Source organism: Accipiter gentilis, chromosome 15 (assembly GCF_929443795.1).
Source record: "Accipiter gentilis chromosome 15, bAccGen1.1, whole genome shotgun sequence".
Taxonomy (NCBI): Eukaryota; Metazoa; Chordata; class Aves; order Accipitriformes; family Accipitridae; genus Astur; species Astur gentilis.
In genome coordinates, this window is record NC_064894.1 from 25,063,062 (window position 1) to 25,083,173 (window position 20,112).

The window sequence follows — 20,112 nt, forward strand, 5'->3', positions numbered from 1 at the left end:
TTACTTCTATTAACAATTACGTCCATCTTGCACTTTATTTTAAAGAAGAAATCAAATTCCTAAGTGCTTCTAGAGTTCTAATATACTGGAGGATTTGGGGGTTGGGTTTTTCTATATATTTTTTTTTCTTTTTTTCCCCCCATATAAAGCCATGCCACCTTAAAAACATGAAAAATTCATAGCAGCTTTTCTTTGTAGATTTATTACTTTTTTTTTTTCCCAGCAGATTTGTGACTGTAAAAATGGTGGCATAGATCAGTTAACTTGCTAATACTTAAGCCACTTATTACTAACAGCAATTTCAGAAAGTTCAAGGAGGGATGGAAACAAACGTTGTTTTGGTGGTTGTGCTTTAGTTAAGCCTGCTGAGAGAGAATTGTTATAATACTGTAAAGATTCCTTAAGAAAAAAAAAAACAAACAAAAACCAAACAGATGTTTACAAGAGCTAAACTGAAATAATTTTGCATAGTTGGTTTAGTCTTCAAAATTCAAGCACTTTGAAGCAATTAAATTTCAGTAAAATTGAAATAAAATTAAGCATCTAAATGCCTTCTCTCTAACTTCTTAAGCTAGTGAATCATGCTGGTTTTGTCTGTAGTTTTTAAATGGTTGGCTACCACTGTTGCCTTTTAAAATAGTAACATTGAATAATATTTTGAGTTTCTCAATGAGAAATTTAATAATTCTGTTTGCTTCCCTTTACTGCCCCAAATTATACAACCATATAGCACCACACCCCTTTGATTTTGAGGTTACCTGTGGCTATTTGTATTTTCTAAGAGAATTATTGTGCATTAAATAGTTCCTTCACTTTCTCTAGGTCAGCTGGCAAAAGTATGCATCGAAGTTCAACAGAAGAGGATTCATCTTCAGAGGAAGAAATGGAGTGGAGTGGTAACAATATGCTCCTAACTAATCTCTCTATACCTCAGTTAGATGGGACTGCAGATGAAAATGGTGGTAAGTAAATAGAAAAACAGCTTTGGAAGTTGAATTATTACCTGGGTCATAGTTCGTTTTCAGATCAATTTGCTACTTCTCAAAAGCGCTAACCATTTTCAGTTCTTGTTTCAATTGGAAGGAAATGCTCTCAACTGATTGCAAAAACAGGCTCTTAACATCGTCCTTGTAAGCCAACAATATTTTAATCTCAGTGCCCTCTATGAATTACCAGAATCTGCTTTTCCTATTGTATTAAAGATCCAAAAAAGGGCATTGTTTAGTTAGTTTTATGGAAAAGATAGTTACCTTGTTGCAAGGGGTATTTTTCTGTTGTTATATTATGCAAATATGGTGTTAAAATTAATGATTCTGTAGGATCATTTATCTTGGTAGGATTTCATTGTAAATAGTAAATGTATTGTATAAATTTAGATGGTTCTTTGCTTTGCAAGTATTTGCCACGCATGCTAAAATATAGTGAGCCTTTGTTTGAGCCTATGTTTGGTTCAGCAGATTGCATGTTCACATCTTGGGATTGCATGAGTTAAAACTATGCAGTGGCAACGCTGATGCAGAACAAACTGCCTTTCAAAATCTATAAAAAATTAGATTAATCTGTAGAGCTATCTCTTGCCATCTCTTTATAACCTGCTGTCTTTGATCAAATAACCTTAGTTAATAAAATGCATACTTTGAGGTTAGGCAAACATATAAATATTATTATTTGATTCATTAAATAATTACATATTTTCACAATTATAAAATTCTGTTGAGCAAAACAATGTAAAGTGGGAAAAAATACGTATCTGTATCCAGGGTTTTCTCACTATTAGGGTCACTTTTCTTCTTGGTCTAATCAACAGTAGTTATTCTTTGTTCAGAAATGTTGTATTAGTCATACTTCATTGCCTTTAAAATTTGAAATTTGTGTTTAACATCACTTTGTACATAAGCTTCTTTCTTAATCCATAGTACAAACTCGTTAATGTAAAATCTTATTTGTGCTCATGCATGTACCTCATTTACTATTACTGCATTTGCTCTTCAGGGCAGGAATGTAATCCTTTGCAAAATTTCTGTATTAATTTGTGTCTCTTGAAGCTAATTGACAAAAATAACAAACCTCATACAATAGTATATAAAATACATACGTCTCAGATATATCTATTAGCAATTCTTTATTAGAGAAAGTGAGCTATGCGATCGTGTTACATAGACAACCACAGCTATTGTTTTGTGTTCACTGTTTGAAGCATAGTTTTCTTTTTCCTTTGTTTTTATAGGTATAATGGTAGGGTCAATATGTGACTTCATGTACTACTAATATAATTTGAGTTTGCAAAATACACAATTGTAACTTCCTTATTTGCAGTACTTTGTAATTTAATGAAAAAGGGATGCTTCTGGCTAATGAGACTGTATCTTAAATCATTGTTTAAATTTTAGAATATTTTAGTATATGAAGTATCACATACAGAAGAATGTCAGTTTAGAATGAGTTTATTACTGTGAACTTTTACATCAACTTCTTATAATAGGAGATGCAGTAAATTCAAACCAAATCTCGGTCTAGTTCCTCTAAATTAGAAAATGCTTATCCACCCATGAATCTGTGTCCATAATATCTGACTGACTGACAAATATTTTTGCAATTTTTGTATCTGAATAGTAGGGTATCTTCCAAGTGTTCTTTGACGCTTCATTAAACTCCCATTTTCTTGGTTTTCAGTTAATCTTCATTCTTTGTGTGGACTCCTACCCTCAAAGAATCATAGGTAGCATCTCCCAGCTGTGTTTCACAGTTCAGGGACTCTGTGTATGCATTAGAAAATGTTACTAGAAACAGACTGAGAATTCCTTTTGTATTTCTCACCCGGCATCAAATAAGTTGCGAAGCTGAAGGCAGCATGAATCTAAGATAATCCCCAAATTGGTTGAGACTTACAGTAAAGGCCCCAAGGATCTCCCATCTAGTACAACAGTGTGCAGTGTGTGCTTCCAGGTCATACAGCATGTTTCATAACACCTATCTCCCTTCACCTAAAGATGTGGACACGCGAACAAATTGCTGTGTGCCAGGAGCTCTGTGGTAACTGCCTCTTTGCAGAGGAATAAACTTAAATTACTTGGTGTTCATTGCAGTTATGAGCAAACAGAGTTGCTGCAAACCAGTCCTTCATTTGTTACTTATCACCTGCCTGTCCATGCTTATCCTGCAGTAAATGTGGTGAAAGTATCAGCAAAAGAGAGAGAAATTGTCCCAGGTATCACGTGATGAGTCTGCACAGGACAGTTACCACAGCACACGCTGGTCACAGATCTGTGTGAGAATGTTAATGCATGGATATGAATTCATGATCCAACTAAATGGTGCGAGCCCCTTGCATAAACACCTGAATGGGTGGTGGATTGCTTTGCTATATAAAAGTGCAGCAAACTACCTATGCTTAGTGCACAGGACAGTTAATACAAAGCCCTTACCATGTTGTAAGATAGTACTTTAGCTTTCTGTGCAATGATTTTTCTATATGGGGAAAGTCATCTAAATAAGTTCTTTGTTTTTCAGAGCCAATGAGTATGCATACTTCTCAGGGACAAAGCAGGATACAAGCTTTTCTAGAAGTCAATGTTTGTATTTAATTATCTGAAGGTGATTTTAGAAGCCTTCTTTCAGAAAACCAGTATGGCATCTTTGGCAATTGTATGCAAGCCTACCGTTTAGGAGTAACTGACAGAACAGCTGAGACACAAGTGTACTGATGGTGTGATTTTGATAAAGCAACTTGTGCTCAGGGTCTGTAGTTGTCATGATCATAAATGCAGTGTGATTTAGAAGAGTTAGAAGAGTTTTGTTTCTCCTTTGGATGAGAGGGCTTTCAGGAAAATGCCATTAAAATGATTAATGTCTTAGGTTGTGGGGTTTTTTACAGCAAAACTAGAGTAAAATTGCTTGTCTTCCATTTCAGACAATCCTTTGAATAATGAAAGTTCTCGAACTCACTCCTCTGTCATTGCAACAAGCAAAATGTCTGTAAAGACCTCAATCTTTCACAAAGATGCTGCTACGCTAGAACCCCCATCTTCTGCTAAAATTACTTTTCAGTGTAAACACACAAGTGCCCTTTCTAACCATGTTTTGAATAATGAAGATTTAGTAGAAGACCTCTCACAACCAAACACAGAAACAAGACCTGAACTTTCAGTCCATTCTCTTACAAAAGAAAGCACTTACTCAGCAAAGTACCCAACTCCATTCAGCAACAGTACCCATGCAGAAAATTCTCACAAAGAGAGTAACAAGAAAGATACTCTCCCAGTTTCTTCATGTGAAAATAATATTTTTGAGTATGAAGATGATATTTCATCAGTGAGCAGACAGATACCTAGTAGGAAGTATACTAGCATCAGAAAGCCTGAAAAGGATGTCTCTTTTATGCATGTGGGCCGCCACATTGGTGACAGCGTGTTGAATAAAAACTTATTTAACTTTTCCGATTTGAGCCACTCTAGCCACTCCAAAGGTAAAATCTCCTCTGAAGTAAATGAAAAATCCAGCACTGCAAGTATAAATAGTTTTTTTCCAGCAACAGTTACAGAAAGTTGTGAATTGGTGTCTTGTTCAGGAGGCAGTCGAACTGTGGTACATTCACTTGAAAATGACACTGATGAAGGTGGCCTTAATAAGCTTAAAATTAGGTATGAAGAATTTCAGGAGCATAAGGCAGAAAAGCCAAGCCTCAGTCAACAAGCAGCACATTATATGTTCTTTCCTAGTGTTGTTCTTTCTAATTGTCTCAGTCGACCACAGAAGTTAGCTCCTGTGACATATAAATTACAGCAAGGCAACAAACAGTCCAGGTTGAAGCTGAATAAAAAGAAACATAGTTTTATCAATCATCAGGAGCCTGCAAGTGTACATGATGTTGCATCAGTGAAGGAAAGCTGCTATACACAAGGTAATGCTTGTAGTAACATTCCTGATAAGGATAGTGCTTTACATAGTGACTTAGTTCAAGTTCCTCTTGAGGCTTTTGAAAACAAAATGCCTACAAGTACTGCTAATTATACTGACTGCCAGTTTGCAGATGGATCTCTTGAAACTGAGCAGTCATTTGGATTATGTGGGAATAAATACACACTCCGAACGAAACGGAAGGTAAATTATGAGACTGAAGACAGTGAATCAAGCTTTGTCGCACACAACTCAAAAATTAATCTACCTCAACCGATGGAAAGTGTTGAAAGTTTGGATGGGTCTCAGAAGTCTCGAAAGCGTAGAAAACTTTCTAAAAAATTGCCACCTGTTATTATTAAATATATTATCATCAATAGATTTAGAGGGAGAAAAAATATGCTTGTTAAACTAGGGAAAGTAGATTCTAGTGAGGAAAGAGTAGTACTCACAGAGGAAAAGATGAACTTATATAAAAAGCTTGCACCTTTAAAGGACTTTTGGCCAAAAGTTCCTGACTCTCCTGCAACCAAATATCCTATTTATCCACTAACACCAAAGAAAAGTCACAAAAGGAAAGCAAAACATAAGTCAACCAAGAAAAAAGCTGGGAAACCACAAAAAACAGGTAGTAAAAACATTAAAAGAACTTTATCTTTCAGAAAAAGGACTCATACAATTCTTTCTCCTCCTTCGCCATCCTACAATGCTGAAGCTGAAGACTGTGACTATAACTACAGTGATGTTATGTCTAAGTTAGGTTTTCTTTCTGAGAGAAGCACAAGCCCAGTAAACACCTCTCCACCTCGCTGCTGGTCTCCCACTGATCCAAAAGCAGAAGAAATTTTGACCAACCTGGACAGAGAAGCTTTATTTAGTAGGGGGCCCAATATGTACAACAGCAAGACTGTTAATTCTAGTGTAGGAAAAAATAGTCGAGCAAAAACTCAGGTTAAGAAATGTAAAAAGAAATTTGCTAGCCCCACTGTATCTACCAAGAAAAAGAAAAAGATTAATCAGGCTGATAAAACAGGAGATGATGGAAAGAAGAAACCTAGAACAAAACAAAGACAAAAAACAGCTGAAAAAGTGTCCTCAAGAAAGCGTGTTGTATTTAAAGATGAAAAAGGAAATACTCGCTCTACTGCAGAAGTAAAGTTTGTGCTGAAACGTCAAGATCTGCCTGAGATTTCATACAACTCTGTCAACTCGCAGGCACTTCATAACCGGAAAGACAGTCCTCTTCCTGGCTATTCAGCAGGATATCTACCATTAGCACAGCTCCCTTCAGCAGCTGATGCACAAGGTAATTCATCAGGCTGTTTTCATTCATTGATGGAAGTTGATAAGCCTGTAGATGCACAGTGTTTACCTGCTCCACGAGAAGACCCTCATTCATCTTTTGTATCTACTCCTGTGGCATCTGGAAGGGAAGTACCAAAAGTGAGCTCTCAAAGGCCCAGGACTCAAAGTGCTATATTTAGAATAAAGGACTCTGCTCTCATTCAAAACATATTTGATCCATCTAATCACTCAACTCAGGTAACACAAAACGCGCGCATCTCTAAAGATAAGACTTCTGCAAAAGTAGAAGAGATAAAAAATTTGCAAAACAGATACTTACCACCAGCAGGGAAATTAAATGAAGCTCGTGAATCATTGGACACAGCAAAGATGGATCAGTTACATGCCACTAACTATTTGCATTGTAAAGACAATATTCAACAGCAGATTTTTTGTTTACCAGAGGCATCCAAGCATTCTGATCCTTGTTCTTCTATTCTTAAGTCATCTGAGGAAAGCCCTGGGCCACTTCAGTTGCCTAAGAACTGTTTTGTAACATCTTTGAAGAGTCCAGTGAAACAGTTAAATTGGGATCAAAATCAGAGAGGATTTATTTTGGATATGTCACATTTTAAACCTGAGACAGTAAAACAAAGGTCTCCGTCAGAAACAACTGTGCAACCAAAACCCATCTCCCAGTATAAAAACAGGACTATAGTGGCCCCATCGGCGTTCAGTGAAGGACAGTCTGGCCTAGCTGTTTTGAAAGAGCTGCTCCAGAAGAGACAGCAGAAAGCTCAGAATGCAAATGTTACACAGGAACCATTACCAGCTAAACCACAGCTGAGCAGGAGTATACCATGCCCTCTTGAACAGAATAAAGCAATCAAAAGGTCACGATCAATCACATCACCAAGAAAATCTCGTGCTCCCAGGAATACAAAACCTAAAGAAAAAACACCAAAACTTTCAAAAATGGAGTCTTTAAGCCAGCAGATCACTAGTCGCATGGATCACTCTGTATCAGATGACAGCCCCATTTTTTTTTCAGACCCTGGTTTTGAAAGCTGCTACTCGCTTGAAGACAGCTTGTCTCCAGACCACAATTACAACTTTGATATTAATACTATAGGGCAAACTGGATTTTGCAGTTTTTATTCTGCGAGCCAGTTTGTCCCAGCAGATCAAAATTTGCCCCAGAAATTCTTGAGTGATGCAGTTCAAGATCTTGGTTCTGGACAGACAACAGAAAATGACTTTCTGTGTCATAATGACCAAAAGTCAGAGGAAGAAAAGCAGCATTCTTCAAGCACAAGTAAATGGATACGGTCTGGTTCCCTGAGCCCCGAGCTTTTTGAGAAAACCTCACTGGATAATAATGAGAACCACTGCCATAGCCAATGGAGGAAAAATGTTCATCCTTCAACTTCTAGATCTAGTTCTATTGATACCTCTTGTACGCAAGAGACTGAGGTCTGTTTAAATGAAAAATTCAAATTGAATAGAAATACAGTAAATAAAGAGAGATTTCTTAACCTTCCTCAGCCAACCAGCTCAGACTGGATTCAAAGCCACATTAGAAAAGAAACCACTTTTGAACCCTGTCAACCACTTGATTCAGTTAATACCTCTTTTACATCCATATTGTCCTCTCCTGATGGTGAACTTATAGATGCAGCTTCTGAGGATTTAGAACTATATGTTTCGAGAAACAATGAGGCATTAACTCCAACTCCAGATAGTTCACCAAGATCAACCAGTTCCCCCTCACAATCAAAGAATGGAAGTTTCACACCTCGTACTGCTCACATTCTTAAGCCTCTCATGTCACCACCCAGTCGTGAAGAAATCATGGCAACTTTGCTGGATCATGATCTTGCAGAAACAATTTATCAGGAACCATTTTGCAGCAATCCTTCAGATGCTCCAGAAAAGCCAAGGTACTATGTTAAATGCATTTCTGTCTACATATGCCTGTGATTATATTAAATTTATTCCTGTAAACAATTTTATGCTCTTATGTGGCACAGATGCATGAAAGATCCCATCTGATATACATACATCTAAAGTTGAAAATTACTGTACTTCCTGTGCAAATACCCGTTTTCATTCATAATGCTTATTTTTTTTATTGCTTGATATTGTAGTAAGTGCGAATGTGCCTGCTTGGTTTGTGAAAGAAAGATACTGCCCACAGGTATTGCATAGTGAGAAAGCTAGTTAGCAGGACTCTGCTTGTATATCATCTTGAGGACTGCCTGCAATGCAATTTAGAGCAAAACAATAATTCAAACTATTATCTTCACAGGGAGATTGGAGGACGGCTTCTCACGGTGGAAACTAGACTTCCAAATGACCTGCTTGAGTTTGAGGGGGACTTCTCATTAGAAGGTCTACGACTGTGGAAGACTGCATTTTCAGCAATGACAGAAAGTCCTAGACCAGGGTCTCCTCCTCGTTACGGTCACTCTACTGTTAATAAAAGAGAAAGTAATAGCCATAAAACTAGTGAAGACAAAAAAATAGTCATAATGCCATGCAAGTGTGCTCCAAGCCAACAGCAAGTTCAGATATGGCTTCATGCCAAAGAAGAGTATGAACATTTCAAGAAATTGCCTAAGAATCATCCTGCTGAGCTGGCAAAGGCAGCTGAGAATTTCAGCTCTGCAGTATTGTCTGAAGAGAAATCTATAGAAGTAGCAAAAGCAGCTAAAGATTTAAATTTATCTAGCCTGGAAGATGAAAGACCTATTGTGCCTACAAAGAATTCTCCTGTTTCTGTGACAGAAACTACAAAAATACAAACCAAGGAAACCTGTGATAAGTCTATAAGCACTATAGGAACTTCTATAAATACTAAAAATGATATAGACTCTAATAAAACTCCATCTGAAAGCAAGACACTTACTACTTCAACACTAGAACATGATAAGGAGGAGGAGGAGGAAGACTATTATGTCAGCTACAGTTCACCAGATTCTCCAGTACTTCCTCCTTGGCAGCAAGTAGCATCTCCAGATCCCAAGCAGTCTAATTTAGAAGACACAGATTGGAAAAGTCAGGATATTATTTTCTCTTCTGTGGAAGGAAATGATGTAGTACCTGTTGGAAGTGCACAAAACTCTCCATCCACCCAAGAGGACGTTAGGACATCCTTTGACACATCTCCATTTCCAGTTAATGAAGATCCTGGAAATTCCGAATCCGTTTGCCTACATAGTACACCCATTGTGCAGAGAAAAAGTCAAGATGGCGTACCTGAAGTTCTTGGGTTTACTCCTTTATCCACAGGTAAATCCATTAAGTGATTCTAATGATGCACAAAAAAAAATTTCTGAATATATTATATTTCTTTTGACGTAATGAGAAAATACTTACGTGTCCATAAAAATATATTTAAAACTAGTTTTAGAAAGGAAAAGACCTGTGCATTATTGTTAAAATAACTATTGAATTACGAAAAAAGTCTAGAAGCAGAACACCCTTTTGCTTCCTGATGATCTCTAGTATCTGAACTCTGAAGTGCTGGTTAAAGACTTAAAGGTATAGCTTATTTTGGGGATTTTGAAATCTTGTTGGTTATATTGCTTGTATTTTTCAGAACATGATCTCAATGTAGAGTGTGAATAACATTGCAATGTTCAAGTTGATAATCATGTGAGGTTTGGTAGTTTACTGGCCTTGTACTATATGTTCCTGTACGTCCATAAATACCAAATTGTAAAAGTTGCTTTGGATTGGATAGAGAATAAAGTTACTTTTGTTTATATATATATTTGTTTATAATGTTAACTAAATGCCTCTGGTTGTTTCTAGCATGGTATTTAATGTCTAGACAATATTATTGAGGCTAAGCAGTTTTGCACTCATGTTTGTTTACAGAACCAAAAGCCCAAAAACTGAGCCACAAGAGGGGAAATAATACTGATGGTCTTCGAAGAGTACTTCTAACCACACAAATGAAGGTAAATTAAGATTTTTATGTACAGGTGTATTTTTATTACGCCACACATACACATTTCCATTCTCGTTCTCCTGTGTTGTATTTTTTCTTTTGCTGTTAAGATCTTGAAAGTACATTTAAAATGGTAGGGTGCAATTGCTGTAGAATCAGTGCACACTCAAAGTTAGGATGAAGAAATCAGTTTAATTTGCAGGTGGGGGGTGGAAGTGGGGGGAAGTTGGCTACTGAGAGTATGTTCTGTGTTTTAGGGTTGTGAGATGCTAGTGAAACACTGAAGAGACCATGTAAGGATGTTGTTTTGCTCTTTTAGTTACAACATCCTTTTTAAGTTGTATTATGATTTCCCTTTTATATTTGTGTGTGTGTGCGTGTATGTACACACACAGAGAGATGTGTATATTTATGTGTCTGTGTGTGTATTAATATTCAGATAATGTTGTAAGCATTTTCTGAAAACAACATAGGCAGCGAATAGCACTGGTATATTGACGGAGTAGAACGGGAAGGGATTGCATACAGTGATCAGACTCACATGTTTTCCCTAAACAGTATTTCTGCTCCCCATGTTGGAAAAAGAACGGTAGGCTAGGTACATTACCAGAATGACCCAATAGTCTTTTCTTGTGTTTTCAACATACTGGTATTCACCCAGTTTAGGTGGGTACTTAAGTGTACCCTTAATTCAGTGCCTTAAGAAGTGGTGACCGAAACAGAGGGGTTTTATGAGTTGTTGCTCAAGAGACAATAGAGATTTGCTGGTTCTCCTGTCCACAGGCTTTTAAGAAAGCCGGGGGGGGAGGGGGGGGAAGTTGTGTTGGTTGGTTGGTTTTTTTGGTTGGGTTTTTTTTTCCCCAAGTATTTCAAACTGCCTTCTGCTTTACTATGAGGTTTCATTAAAATCATTCCTAAAAGGCAGAAAGATACAACTGTTGTTTCCCTGTTGAAAAATGACATGAGAAGATAGTGAAAGCCTTTTTATTTTACTAATTATAGTGTAGTATTTGCATTTTCATTGATAAATTTGTATTTAATATTGCATATGAATTAGCAACCTGTAATTTTTTGAATATTATACTGTGCTTTTTTTTTCTCCCCTCCCCCCCAACAAGAATCAGTTTGCTGCCCTTGGCGTTCCAAAGAAAGAGACTTCTCAGATTGAAGGACCATCTTTAAATAACACTTATGGGTTTAAAGTCAGTGTGGAAAACCTGCAGGAAGCAAAATCTTTACATGAGGTAACATACATGTTATTTTATAAAATGATAGTTTATCAGACCAGTTTTATAATGGCAGAATTTAAAAATCTTTTCCTCCTTGGTCCCTGCCTGACTTAAAATTAATCAGTGTGTGATATCTGCAGCTTTAAGTAGTTGCTCTACTAGTTTCAGCTTGTTCTCCGAGTGCCTTTATTTAATAGTATTGAAATAAACTTCACAGTATTTTTTCTTGAGAACTTGGTAAACCTTTCTTTAAAAAAATAAAAATCAGGCAAAGATCAGAAGGAAAAATAGTTTTGTATAAAAACATTACTGGAAAAACTAGTTGACCATGACTTTCATGAATAGTTTCCTTAAGAAACAAGGCATCTGGCATCATTCAGTCAGGCCCTCCCAGTATCTCTGCATGTTACCTTCTCAACCTGTTAGCCAATTCCTACCACATTTAACAAAATGGTACATGTCTCAAAGGTGTCTCTACATATTATATGTAGATCAGTGGTTGCTCTGGGAAGAGAGATCAAAATTGGTGCTGGAGAAAGGGATGCAATGTGAATGCAGTACTGCTGTGTTTGGTTGCTAACTGGCCAGCCAGCATCTATGCGCTCCCAGACAGTCACCACATCTATGGCTTGGAATTAGCTGTTGACCAATTTACAGATGAGATGGGGAGATAGTTGTTTTATGTGCTGAGTAGATGACGTAGGAGAAGCCACAAGAAACTGATGATTTTGCAGGAAATGGAGATAGAGCTTGATAGTAAAATTTCATTTCAGTGATGGCTGTAGTGATTCAGGATGCAAACCTAGAGGAAATCAAGGCTGCCCTCAGGGCAACTTACATAATCATAAATATCTGTAACTTCTCCCTTGTAATCCCTCCAACTTGCCCATTAGTCCACATTATCAACTGTATTATGCAAGATGACAGCAACAACATAGTGTTGAAACAGTATTAAATGCTACAGTATTTATTATAGTCAAAACTGTACAATATATAGGGATTAGCATTTTCTTAATGCAAACCATTCTGCAAAAAGCTGTAGCAACATGATGCAGAAGTTCATTAATGCAAGTGAAGGGAAAGTCAGGTACTCTCCATATCTTCCTGTAAGTGACTTAGTCTTCATGCTTGTTTGCACATCTTGGGTGAAGGAGGGAAAGGAAAATAAAGACCAACAGAGATTCTTTGTTCTCGATCAGTCTGGAAACTTAATTCAGCTCAGTATGCAAAGCTGTTTGAAAATATTACAGGAATTTACAATTATTGAAGTTGAACATTTCTGTTTGTTTGTATTTTCTGCTTTTGGTAGAAGATAGTACTCAGAAGCAAATATTGAATTTTAATAATCGAGTATTAAAAATGTATTAAGTGATTAATCTTTTTTTTTTTTTTTTAGGATAATGCTTTTTGCAAAAAAATGAGATCGAGAGATGCATGTTTAATCAATTCTATTAATTTTCAGGTGTGACCTCTTAGTTACAACATAATATGACCATAGAAATATCTGCAATGCACTAATTTTCACTAATAATTTTCTCTTATATTTTTTAATAGAGCTCCAAAACGTACTAATTTATTGTATTTATTTGTTGGTAGGTCCAACACCTTACCCTCATCAGTATGGAGTTACATGCTCGAACCAGACGAGATTTGGAACCAGACCCAGAGTTTGATCCGATCTGTGCTTTATTCTATTGCATCTCATCAGACACAACTCTGCCAAATACTGATAAAAAAGAAATCACTGGTGCTATAGTGATTGATAGAGACAGGACACTCTCAAGCCAAGGTTCCTATTTCTTTTTTCTTAACATATTTTACAAAAATGCTTATTTTGTAGTAATCAAACAGTAGCAAGCAAAATATAATCGAGTATCTATATTACTATTTAGCTCATTTAATTTTGTCTTGTTGACTGTTGGATGAATGGCCATATTAAACATGGAGAGAGTTTTCCTGCTTATATCTTCCAAAGAACTATTGCATGGGCTGTAAACCACAAATAACTAGACACATGCAAAATATCTATGTTTGCATACTTGTGGACAAGCTCCTGCAGTGTTCTAAAAGTATAAAGAGGAAAACCTGCCTTTAGTTTCCTACTCAAGTTGCTGGATAGCTACAAATAGAAAATGTTAAAAGCAAGACAGTATGTTTTATATTTTACTTAAGGGTTATTTTTGTGGTTTTATCTGATCCTGTTAGGATCTAAACAGGGGCCCTTATTCTATTGTACCTTTTTGGCTTTGTTTAGACCAGTGATACTCAACCTGTGGCTCTAGAGCCGGATGTGGCTCTTCATGGCCCTACAGGCGGCTCTCGCAATGTAGGCATCTGATCGGCGCTCCACTCTATCAGGCAGCGCGGGGAGCACTGAGCAAATGGACCAGCAGTGTGGGAGTCGCTGAAGTTCCCCCTCCCATAGGGGGAAAGAAAAGGAGCTGCTGGGATCCCCCCACAGGTAAGAGTAGAGATCACCTCCCACCCAGCAGCCGTGGGGCAGAATGGGGAAAAACTTGCCCTTTTGCCCCTTCCACCCCTCCACCCCACTCCTTCCTAGCAGCCAAAAGGGGTTGAAGACAGAACGCTGCTGGGAGAGAGGATTCTGATGTGTCATGTCGTGATGTATCAATATGTGATGATGTTGAGGCAGCATCATCACACATTGAAGTGTCATGATGGAGAAAAAATCACACTGTGGATACTTGATTTTTATGGTGCTCTACAACTCCATTTAATAAAGAAGTGGCTCTCCAGCTGTTAAAGGTTGAGTACCACTGGTTTAGGCTAGTAAAAAATACAAAAACAAAACAAAATGAACAAAACAAGTCCTCTTTCTTTCAGGTTTCTTTGGCATTGTGAATGTGTATTAAACCACAAAATACTGTCTAAAATTTAAGTGTGGACAAAAACCTACCAAAAATAAATTTAGCTTTAAGGCAACAGCTCCTTCTTTTACCAGTTTATTTTTCAAAGTATTGTAGATATTATATCATGTTAAGCTAAGTTCTTATTATTGTCAGTGAAGTTTATTCTGGTATTATATGCTTGTTACTATCTTTAAAAAAAATTATCTCCATTACCTTACTAACTGAGACTTTCCACAGTATAGCCACTATGGCTCCCTAGGTATATGCCACTGATAAATTACCAGGAAAAAGCTCTCTGTAAAGAAGTCCAATAATATTTTGAAAAAAACAAGAGTTCTGTTCTATTTTTGTTAGTGAAATAAAATGATGTGTTTAAATGTTATTGTGACATTCCTTGCTTTAATTGGTGTGTGCTGTCAATATTTTCTTGGTTAGAACTTTGAGTTCCATGTGGAGTGACTTGACATTGAGACACACCTTTTTTTTCCCCTTTTTGTATTATTATTGCTTTGTAAGTTATGGTAATCATTTTAACATTTATTTCTGAAAGCGCACTTCTTTTAATTCTCAAGAATGTGTCAAAGTAGAATGCCTTTTAAAAACTCCAGATTGTTGCCTTAATCAGAGATGCAACTATCTGTTGTATAGAGAAAATAAAAAGACAGAGTGTGTGTTGCATATTATTCATTTAAAGAAGTTTTTTATATGGAAGGCAAATGCTGAGTTCCTGCATGCATATGAATTTAGCTATTATTCGCACATTATCAATGTAGACACTCTTAATGCGCACTAAGTGAGCAGTTGCTCATGTTTTTCCATTTCTATTAGTAACTAAGCAGTGTTTTTTAAGAAGCATACTGAAAAAAGAGCTATACTATGTTATGTAACATTTTTATTCTTCAAAGCATTTTGCACTACTCTAAGCTAGCAATTAAAATTGATATTTTGCATGAAAACAGTGTGAGCTGTCATATGGTCCTTTAATATTTCTTATTCAAAAATAATTTTCTAATAGCTAGACTCTTGTACATGCAAAATGGTGAAATTTCTCTTGAATCAAATTTATTTATATCTGACAATTTGTGCTAGATTACTACTATGGTAGAATTTTACAAAGTGAAAAGAACAGACTTTTCCACCCAAGAGGAATAAAATAAGTCCATGGAAATAATTATGATAATAATTAGTGTTAAAGAAAAAAGGTTGTGTTCCATACTTCTCTTCAGTTGTATGTTTTATTCTAATGCAATATTGTTGACTGAAGTCGTGGAATTCCTTCTAAATTGTAATGATTTTTTTTACTTTATTTTCTAGGGAGCAGAGACCAAGCCCCCTTGCTTACAAGATCTGGAGTTACAGGACTAGAAGTCAGTTACGCTACTGATGAAAGAACTCTTTTCCAGGAAGTAGTGAATATTGTAAAAAGGTAGCATATCTGTACGTTCTGCTTTTATTTTTCAGGCTTGGTACAGCAGTTTTAGTTCCTTCAGCCCTTGCCAGTCTCTCAAATACTGATTTTTGTTGTTGTTTCCCTCAAAGGCTTATTTCTAGAGTGGACAAGCATGGTGGTCTTTCGAATAAAAATACTTTTTGCTTTTCTTTTTCTCTGACAGCAAGAACATTCAGATCCTCTTAAGCAGCTGAGTCTTGAAAATAATCAGCCATATAAGTAATCTTCTTTAATGTACAACCTTTCCTGTTAATCCCAAAATTCATTACACATCTCTGAAACTCTCAGAATAGATATTAACAGTGCTGAGAGCTATAGAAAACGCCTCAGATGGGAAGAATTCTTCTAGGGACTTTGAGGCAAGACAGAAAAAAACCTACATGGTACTGAAACTGCTATGGACAGATTAAAATAACCAGTAGTTGAAAAATCAGTTTCCTTCATTAATTTTTGTCTTCTCTGAATGGAAATCCCCTGCTCCATCAGACTTGGAAAACTGCTGGTTTTCCCCATCTCCACCAAGGCTGGGAAGTCTGTTTGGTAGCCTTCTCGGCTGGCGAGTGGGTGGAACCACAGACGTCTCTCCAGGTCCTACTGTCAGAGGTGCAAAGCTGTAAAATTGCAAGGAAAAATAAACAGATTTAAACTATGAGTCACCCTGCTGGAATAGAGGCACAAGAGGAAAATGTGTACTAGGCAGAGTACATTTGCAATTCTTTCTCTCTCCAACCAGAAAACCTCTGATGAGAAAGACATTGACCAACCCCATGAAGCCAGAATACAAAAAGAGTTGCTGAATGCAACCAACACAGGGTGGGTCCTGACAGAGCAGCAGATCCCTGTTCAGAGAAGACAAAATTCAGGTAAGGAACATAATTTTATTTTTCTCTTTCTTGGAAATCTAGTGCTCCATCAAACTTAGGAATATTACTGAGAATGAGAAGCTGCCAATAAATGAAGAAATCTCCACCAGCTGTGTGGAAGTTTAAAAAGTGACAGTACATAAAGAGTATGGCAGAGAGAACTCAGCAGTTAGACTACATATTTATCACTGAAGAACAGAAGAAGTCTACATCCGTACATGTTGAAGGCATTATGGAATGAAAAAAAGCATGCCATTTTTGTAGTACTTCACGATGGAATGTACCAATCACCAGGTTGCTGACTGAGAAATCTCTTCTTAAGAGATCTTCTCTTTCAACACTGTGCTAGCATGCCTTTTTGATGCAACAACTTTATCTTCAAAGATTGAGTTAGTTAACTTGTGTTCCTAGAAGATAAAAGATTTGATCTATTAGTGGAGAGGCAGACTGCTGTCATCGTCTTAGTCTACTTCCCTCCCCGCTCTATGCAATATCGCCTAAGGAATCAGACTTCTGCTCAACTCTCAACAAATGTGTTTTTAAAATTTGGACTACATCTGGATGGCTGCTCTTTTCTCCCTTTATTTTCTGTAGCCTAGGCAAAAGAGAATAAAAAATTTTGCTGGAGTAAATGTTTTGTATTTCTTAAGCACAAAACAAGTGTCTAGGTCCAGAGTAGCTTTAACTGAAGGAAAAAGTACGGTAAAACTACTTGATTAAGAAGTAGTGGACTGCAAAAATCTTCCTCAATAGGAAATGAACAAGCAAGCAGCTTTAATGAAAACTTTCAGCATCAGGAATTATTTTTTTTAAACAATCTTCTGTTGCTGTTTTTAGTGTTATTTTTTCCAGCACAAGCTAGGTACTCTAATTGTTCTGGTAGGTGCACTTAATAGTAGGTTTGATAGGTTAGAGAAAGAAAACAATCAGGACGTGTTTAAGAAGCATTACCACTTGGGGTTCATGGAGCAAAACTCAAAATCACCTTAATTTATCAGCAGAGAGCCATATCAGTATCTTATATACTGATGTATGCATCAGGCTAGAGGATAGTAGGTTCTTGTGACCAAATAGCATTCCCAGCGTGACTGCAGCTTGCTTTTCGTTCATGTTCTTGGCCTCTTTGGCTGTTGCAGGGAAGTGTCGAAGAGTGAAATTCCAGATTCCTGGCACAGTGAACGACAGAATATCTATTCAATTGATAGATTGAATTGTCAATACTAGGAACAAACTTTATCAACTTGCTGGTGCACTGAACAGAGGGTACCTCACCTGAGGGAGGAATTGTCTTGTGCAGTCCAATTGAAGAATTCTTGTTCTCTAGTTATTCTCTTAGTAGTTGGCCTAATTCTTGCTCTTATTTCATATGTGTGAAATTGTGGAACATACTCATTTGTTTCAAGTTCAAGCCTTCTGTTTAGGCCTTTTGTTTCTATTCCATTCTGGTTATTGAAAATAAGAAATGGTTGATTCTGTCACTTCTTGTCAATAGATATAAACTCCAGAAGAGCACAGTAGAGAATTCTTGACCACTGTCCTAGCACACAGATGAGAGAAAGGTGATTTCTGGGAGATGTATCACTTCCTTCAATACTCTTAGTTCATCAGTCTCTTCTTCTATCAGAGATCCGCAAGCATTTTGTATTTGAAGAAATGACCCGGAATATCTACGCAAATAGTCTTTATAACATGCTGGCTGATATTGAGGGACACAGATGCTGAAGCAGAGTAATAAATTAGTGAGGTTTCAATGCTTGCTGGTGTTTTATTCTTGGGCTGCACCACTAGCCTTTTGTCACTGAATAGTGTTTCCCAAATCTAACTTTTTATAGCAGAGCTAAAGTTCCTCTGTTACATGTTCACTGAAGATGAGTATTGCTCCAGAAAGCTCACTGGAATTGGTGAGCTGAAGTTGGATTCAGTTTTACCTTCACTGTGAAGTTGTTCAGCGTGTGCTAGATCTGAATGACCACAGTAAGATTAACGTGTGTTTCCACCTAGACATCCATTAATACCAGGTTAAATGTTCTTCTGTGAAATTAGTAGATGTCGTCTCTGATTAACTCAGGGTAGTTGGCAAATGAAAATAAGTCATCTTGAGGTCTGTAGACCAGAAGAAGACCTGGTTGTTTCTCTGGAATTGTGATCTATGATTTTGTCTATGCTGAAAACTAGCAGATTTGTCCAAATATTGAGGGGAATAGGCACCTTTATTTCTGGGAAATTATTACTGAGTGTGATTCAGCTGTGAAATGGGAGTACTTATGAGTGTGAGTACTGAAATCTATGCAGAGACAGCTAAAAGAATGCACATCGTTGTAAAGGGAATTTGAGAATTCTCTTGAATTCTACAAGGTATTGAAATACTGACCTGCTTGAGGGTTGAGAGGCAGGAAACAGTTTGAAAGGAAGAGCCATAGAGGTGAGATTGGAGAAGGCAGGGAAGAATAAACAACATGGATTTGCAACAAAGAAAAGCATAATTAAAGTGGTTCTTGGTACTGTGACAACCGTCCTAGAGTTTGAGAGGAAGCTTCACCTACGTAGGTCCAGTTTTCCCTTCTTTGGTAAGCTGTCCTCTGGCTCTAAACAAAAAAATAGGACTTCAGCTCAAAACTGGCATAAAGCAGCTGAGAAAGAACCTCCTTCCCATCCTGTGCAGCCAGTGTGGATGATCTGCAAGCACAGAGAGCCAAGTTGTAGGCTCTTTAGAGTTGTTGTAGGGGAAATAATTATTATTTTTTTCTTGAAACGAAGCCTGTCCTAAAGGATTCTGTCACGCTGCCTGAACAGCCTTCTTGAATAGACCTTCTCTATCATAAGGTGTCAGCTGCAATGAGTTGGGAGAAAAATTGGAAGATACTGTCTGCTTGAAAAAGTAAAACAGAACCACCTCTCTGTCTGAACCTAAAGGCAGTAAAAAGAATAAACACATTCACATAAATTCCATAAACCAGTCAGTACAAAACACAGGAAAGCTGGCTGTTTAAGGAGGAGGAGGAAGGGAACACTACAAGAATATTTGTCTTGGAGATTTACAGGAAAACTAGAGATGTCCAAGCCTGATGGAGCAGTGGATTCCCATGAAAGAGAAATTAAAAGTCTGGGCCTCTCCTACACTTTTAAGGCAAATTGTGCCACTCTTCTGTAAATGCAGATACCAGATAGCAGAAAAGGGCTGGTCCTGCAGGAATGAGAGGAGGAAAATTTGGGGAATTCATGTGTGAATGCACAGTCCCCATCTGTATGACACACAGAGGATGTGGAAACAGGACAGGCTTGAAAAAAAGTAGTAGATTCACTGCTACTTGAGACTCAGCAGCCACACACAGGTCTTTGTCCCAATGGAAGTAGTTTCTGATAAAAGTACAAAACCAGAATATATAAAGTTGCAAGATTTTTCTTAAAGATTTTGGGGATAAAACATTTGTAAATTAAGTAGTTGTTAATACTTAACATTTAAATATTTTGTATAATGTTTTTCTTGTAAAGTATGATGCTAATCAATTTTTTGTATTGGATACAATGCATTATATTTGTTCTTCTGCAAATGCTCTAGCAACAT

General features: G+C 37.1%; 1 protein-coding gene across 3 annotated transcripts in view; it reads left to right on the forward strand.

The window, feature by feature from the left end:
* REV3L (REV3 like, DNA directed polymerase zeta catalytic subunit) overlaps positions 1 to 20,112 on the forward strand; it is a 126,187-nt gene that overhangs the window by 77,337 nt on the left and 28,738 nt on the right. For all 3 annotated transcript variants that reach the window (XM_049817863.1, XM_049817864.1, XM_049817865.1), the window contains exons 12-18: positions 823 to 962; positions 3,911 to 8,120; positions 8,489 to 9,471; positions 10,063 to 10,145; positions 11,254 to 11,379; positions 12,961 to 13,153; positions 15,549 to 15,660. In XM_049817863.1, the coding sequence (XP_049673820.1) occupies positions 823 to 962; positions 3,911 to 8,120; positions 8,489 to 9,471; positions 10,063 to 10,145; positions 11,254 to 11,379; positions 12,961 to 13,153; positions 15,549 to 15,660 (5,847 nt within the window). The remainder of the gene's footprint in view (positions 1 to 822; positions 963 to 3,910; positions 8,121 to 8,488; positions 9,472 to 10,062; positions 10,146 to 11,253; positions 11,380 to 12,960; positions 13,154 to 15,548; positions 15,661 to 20,112) is intronic.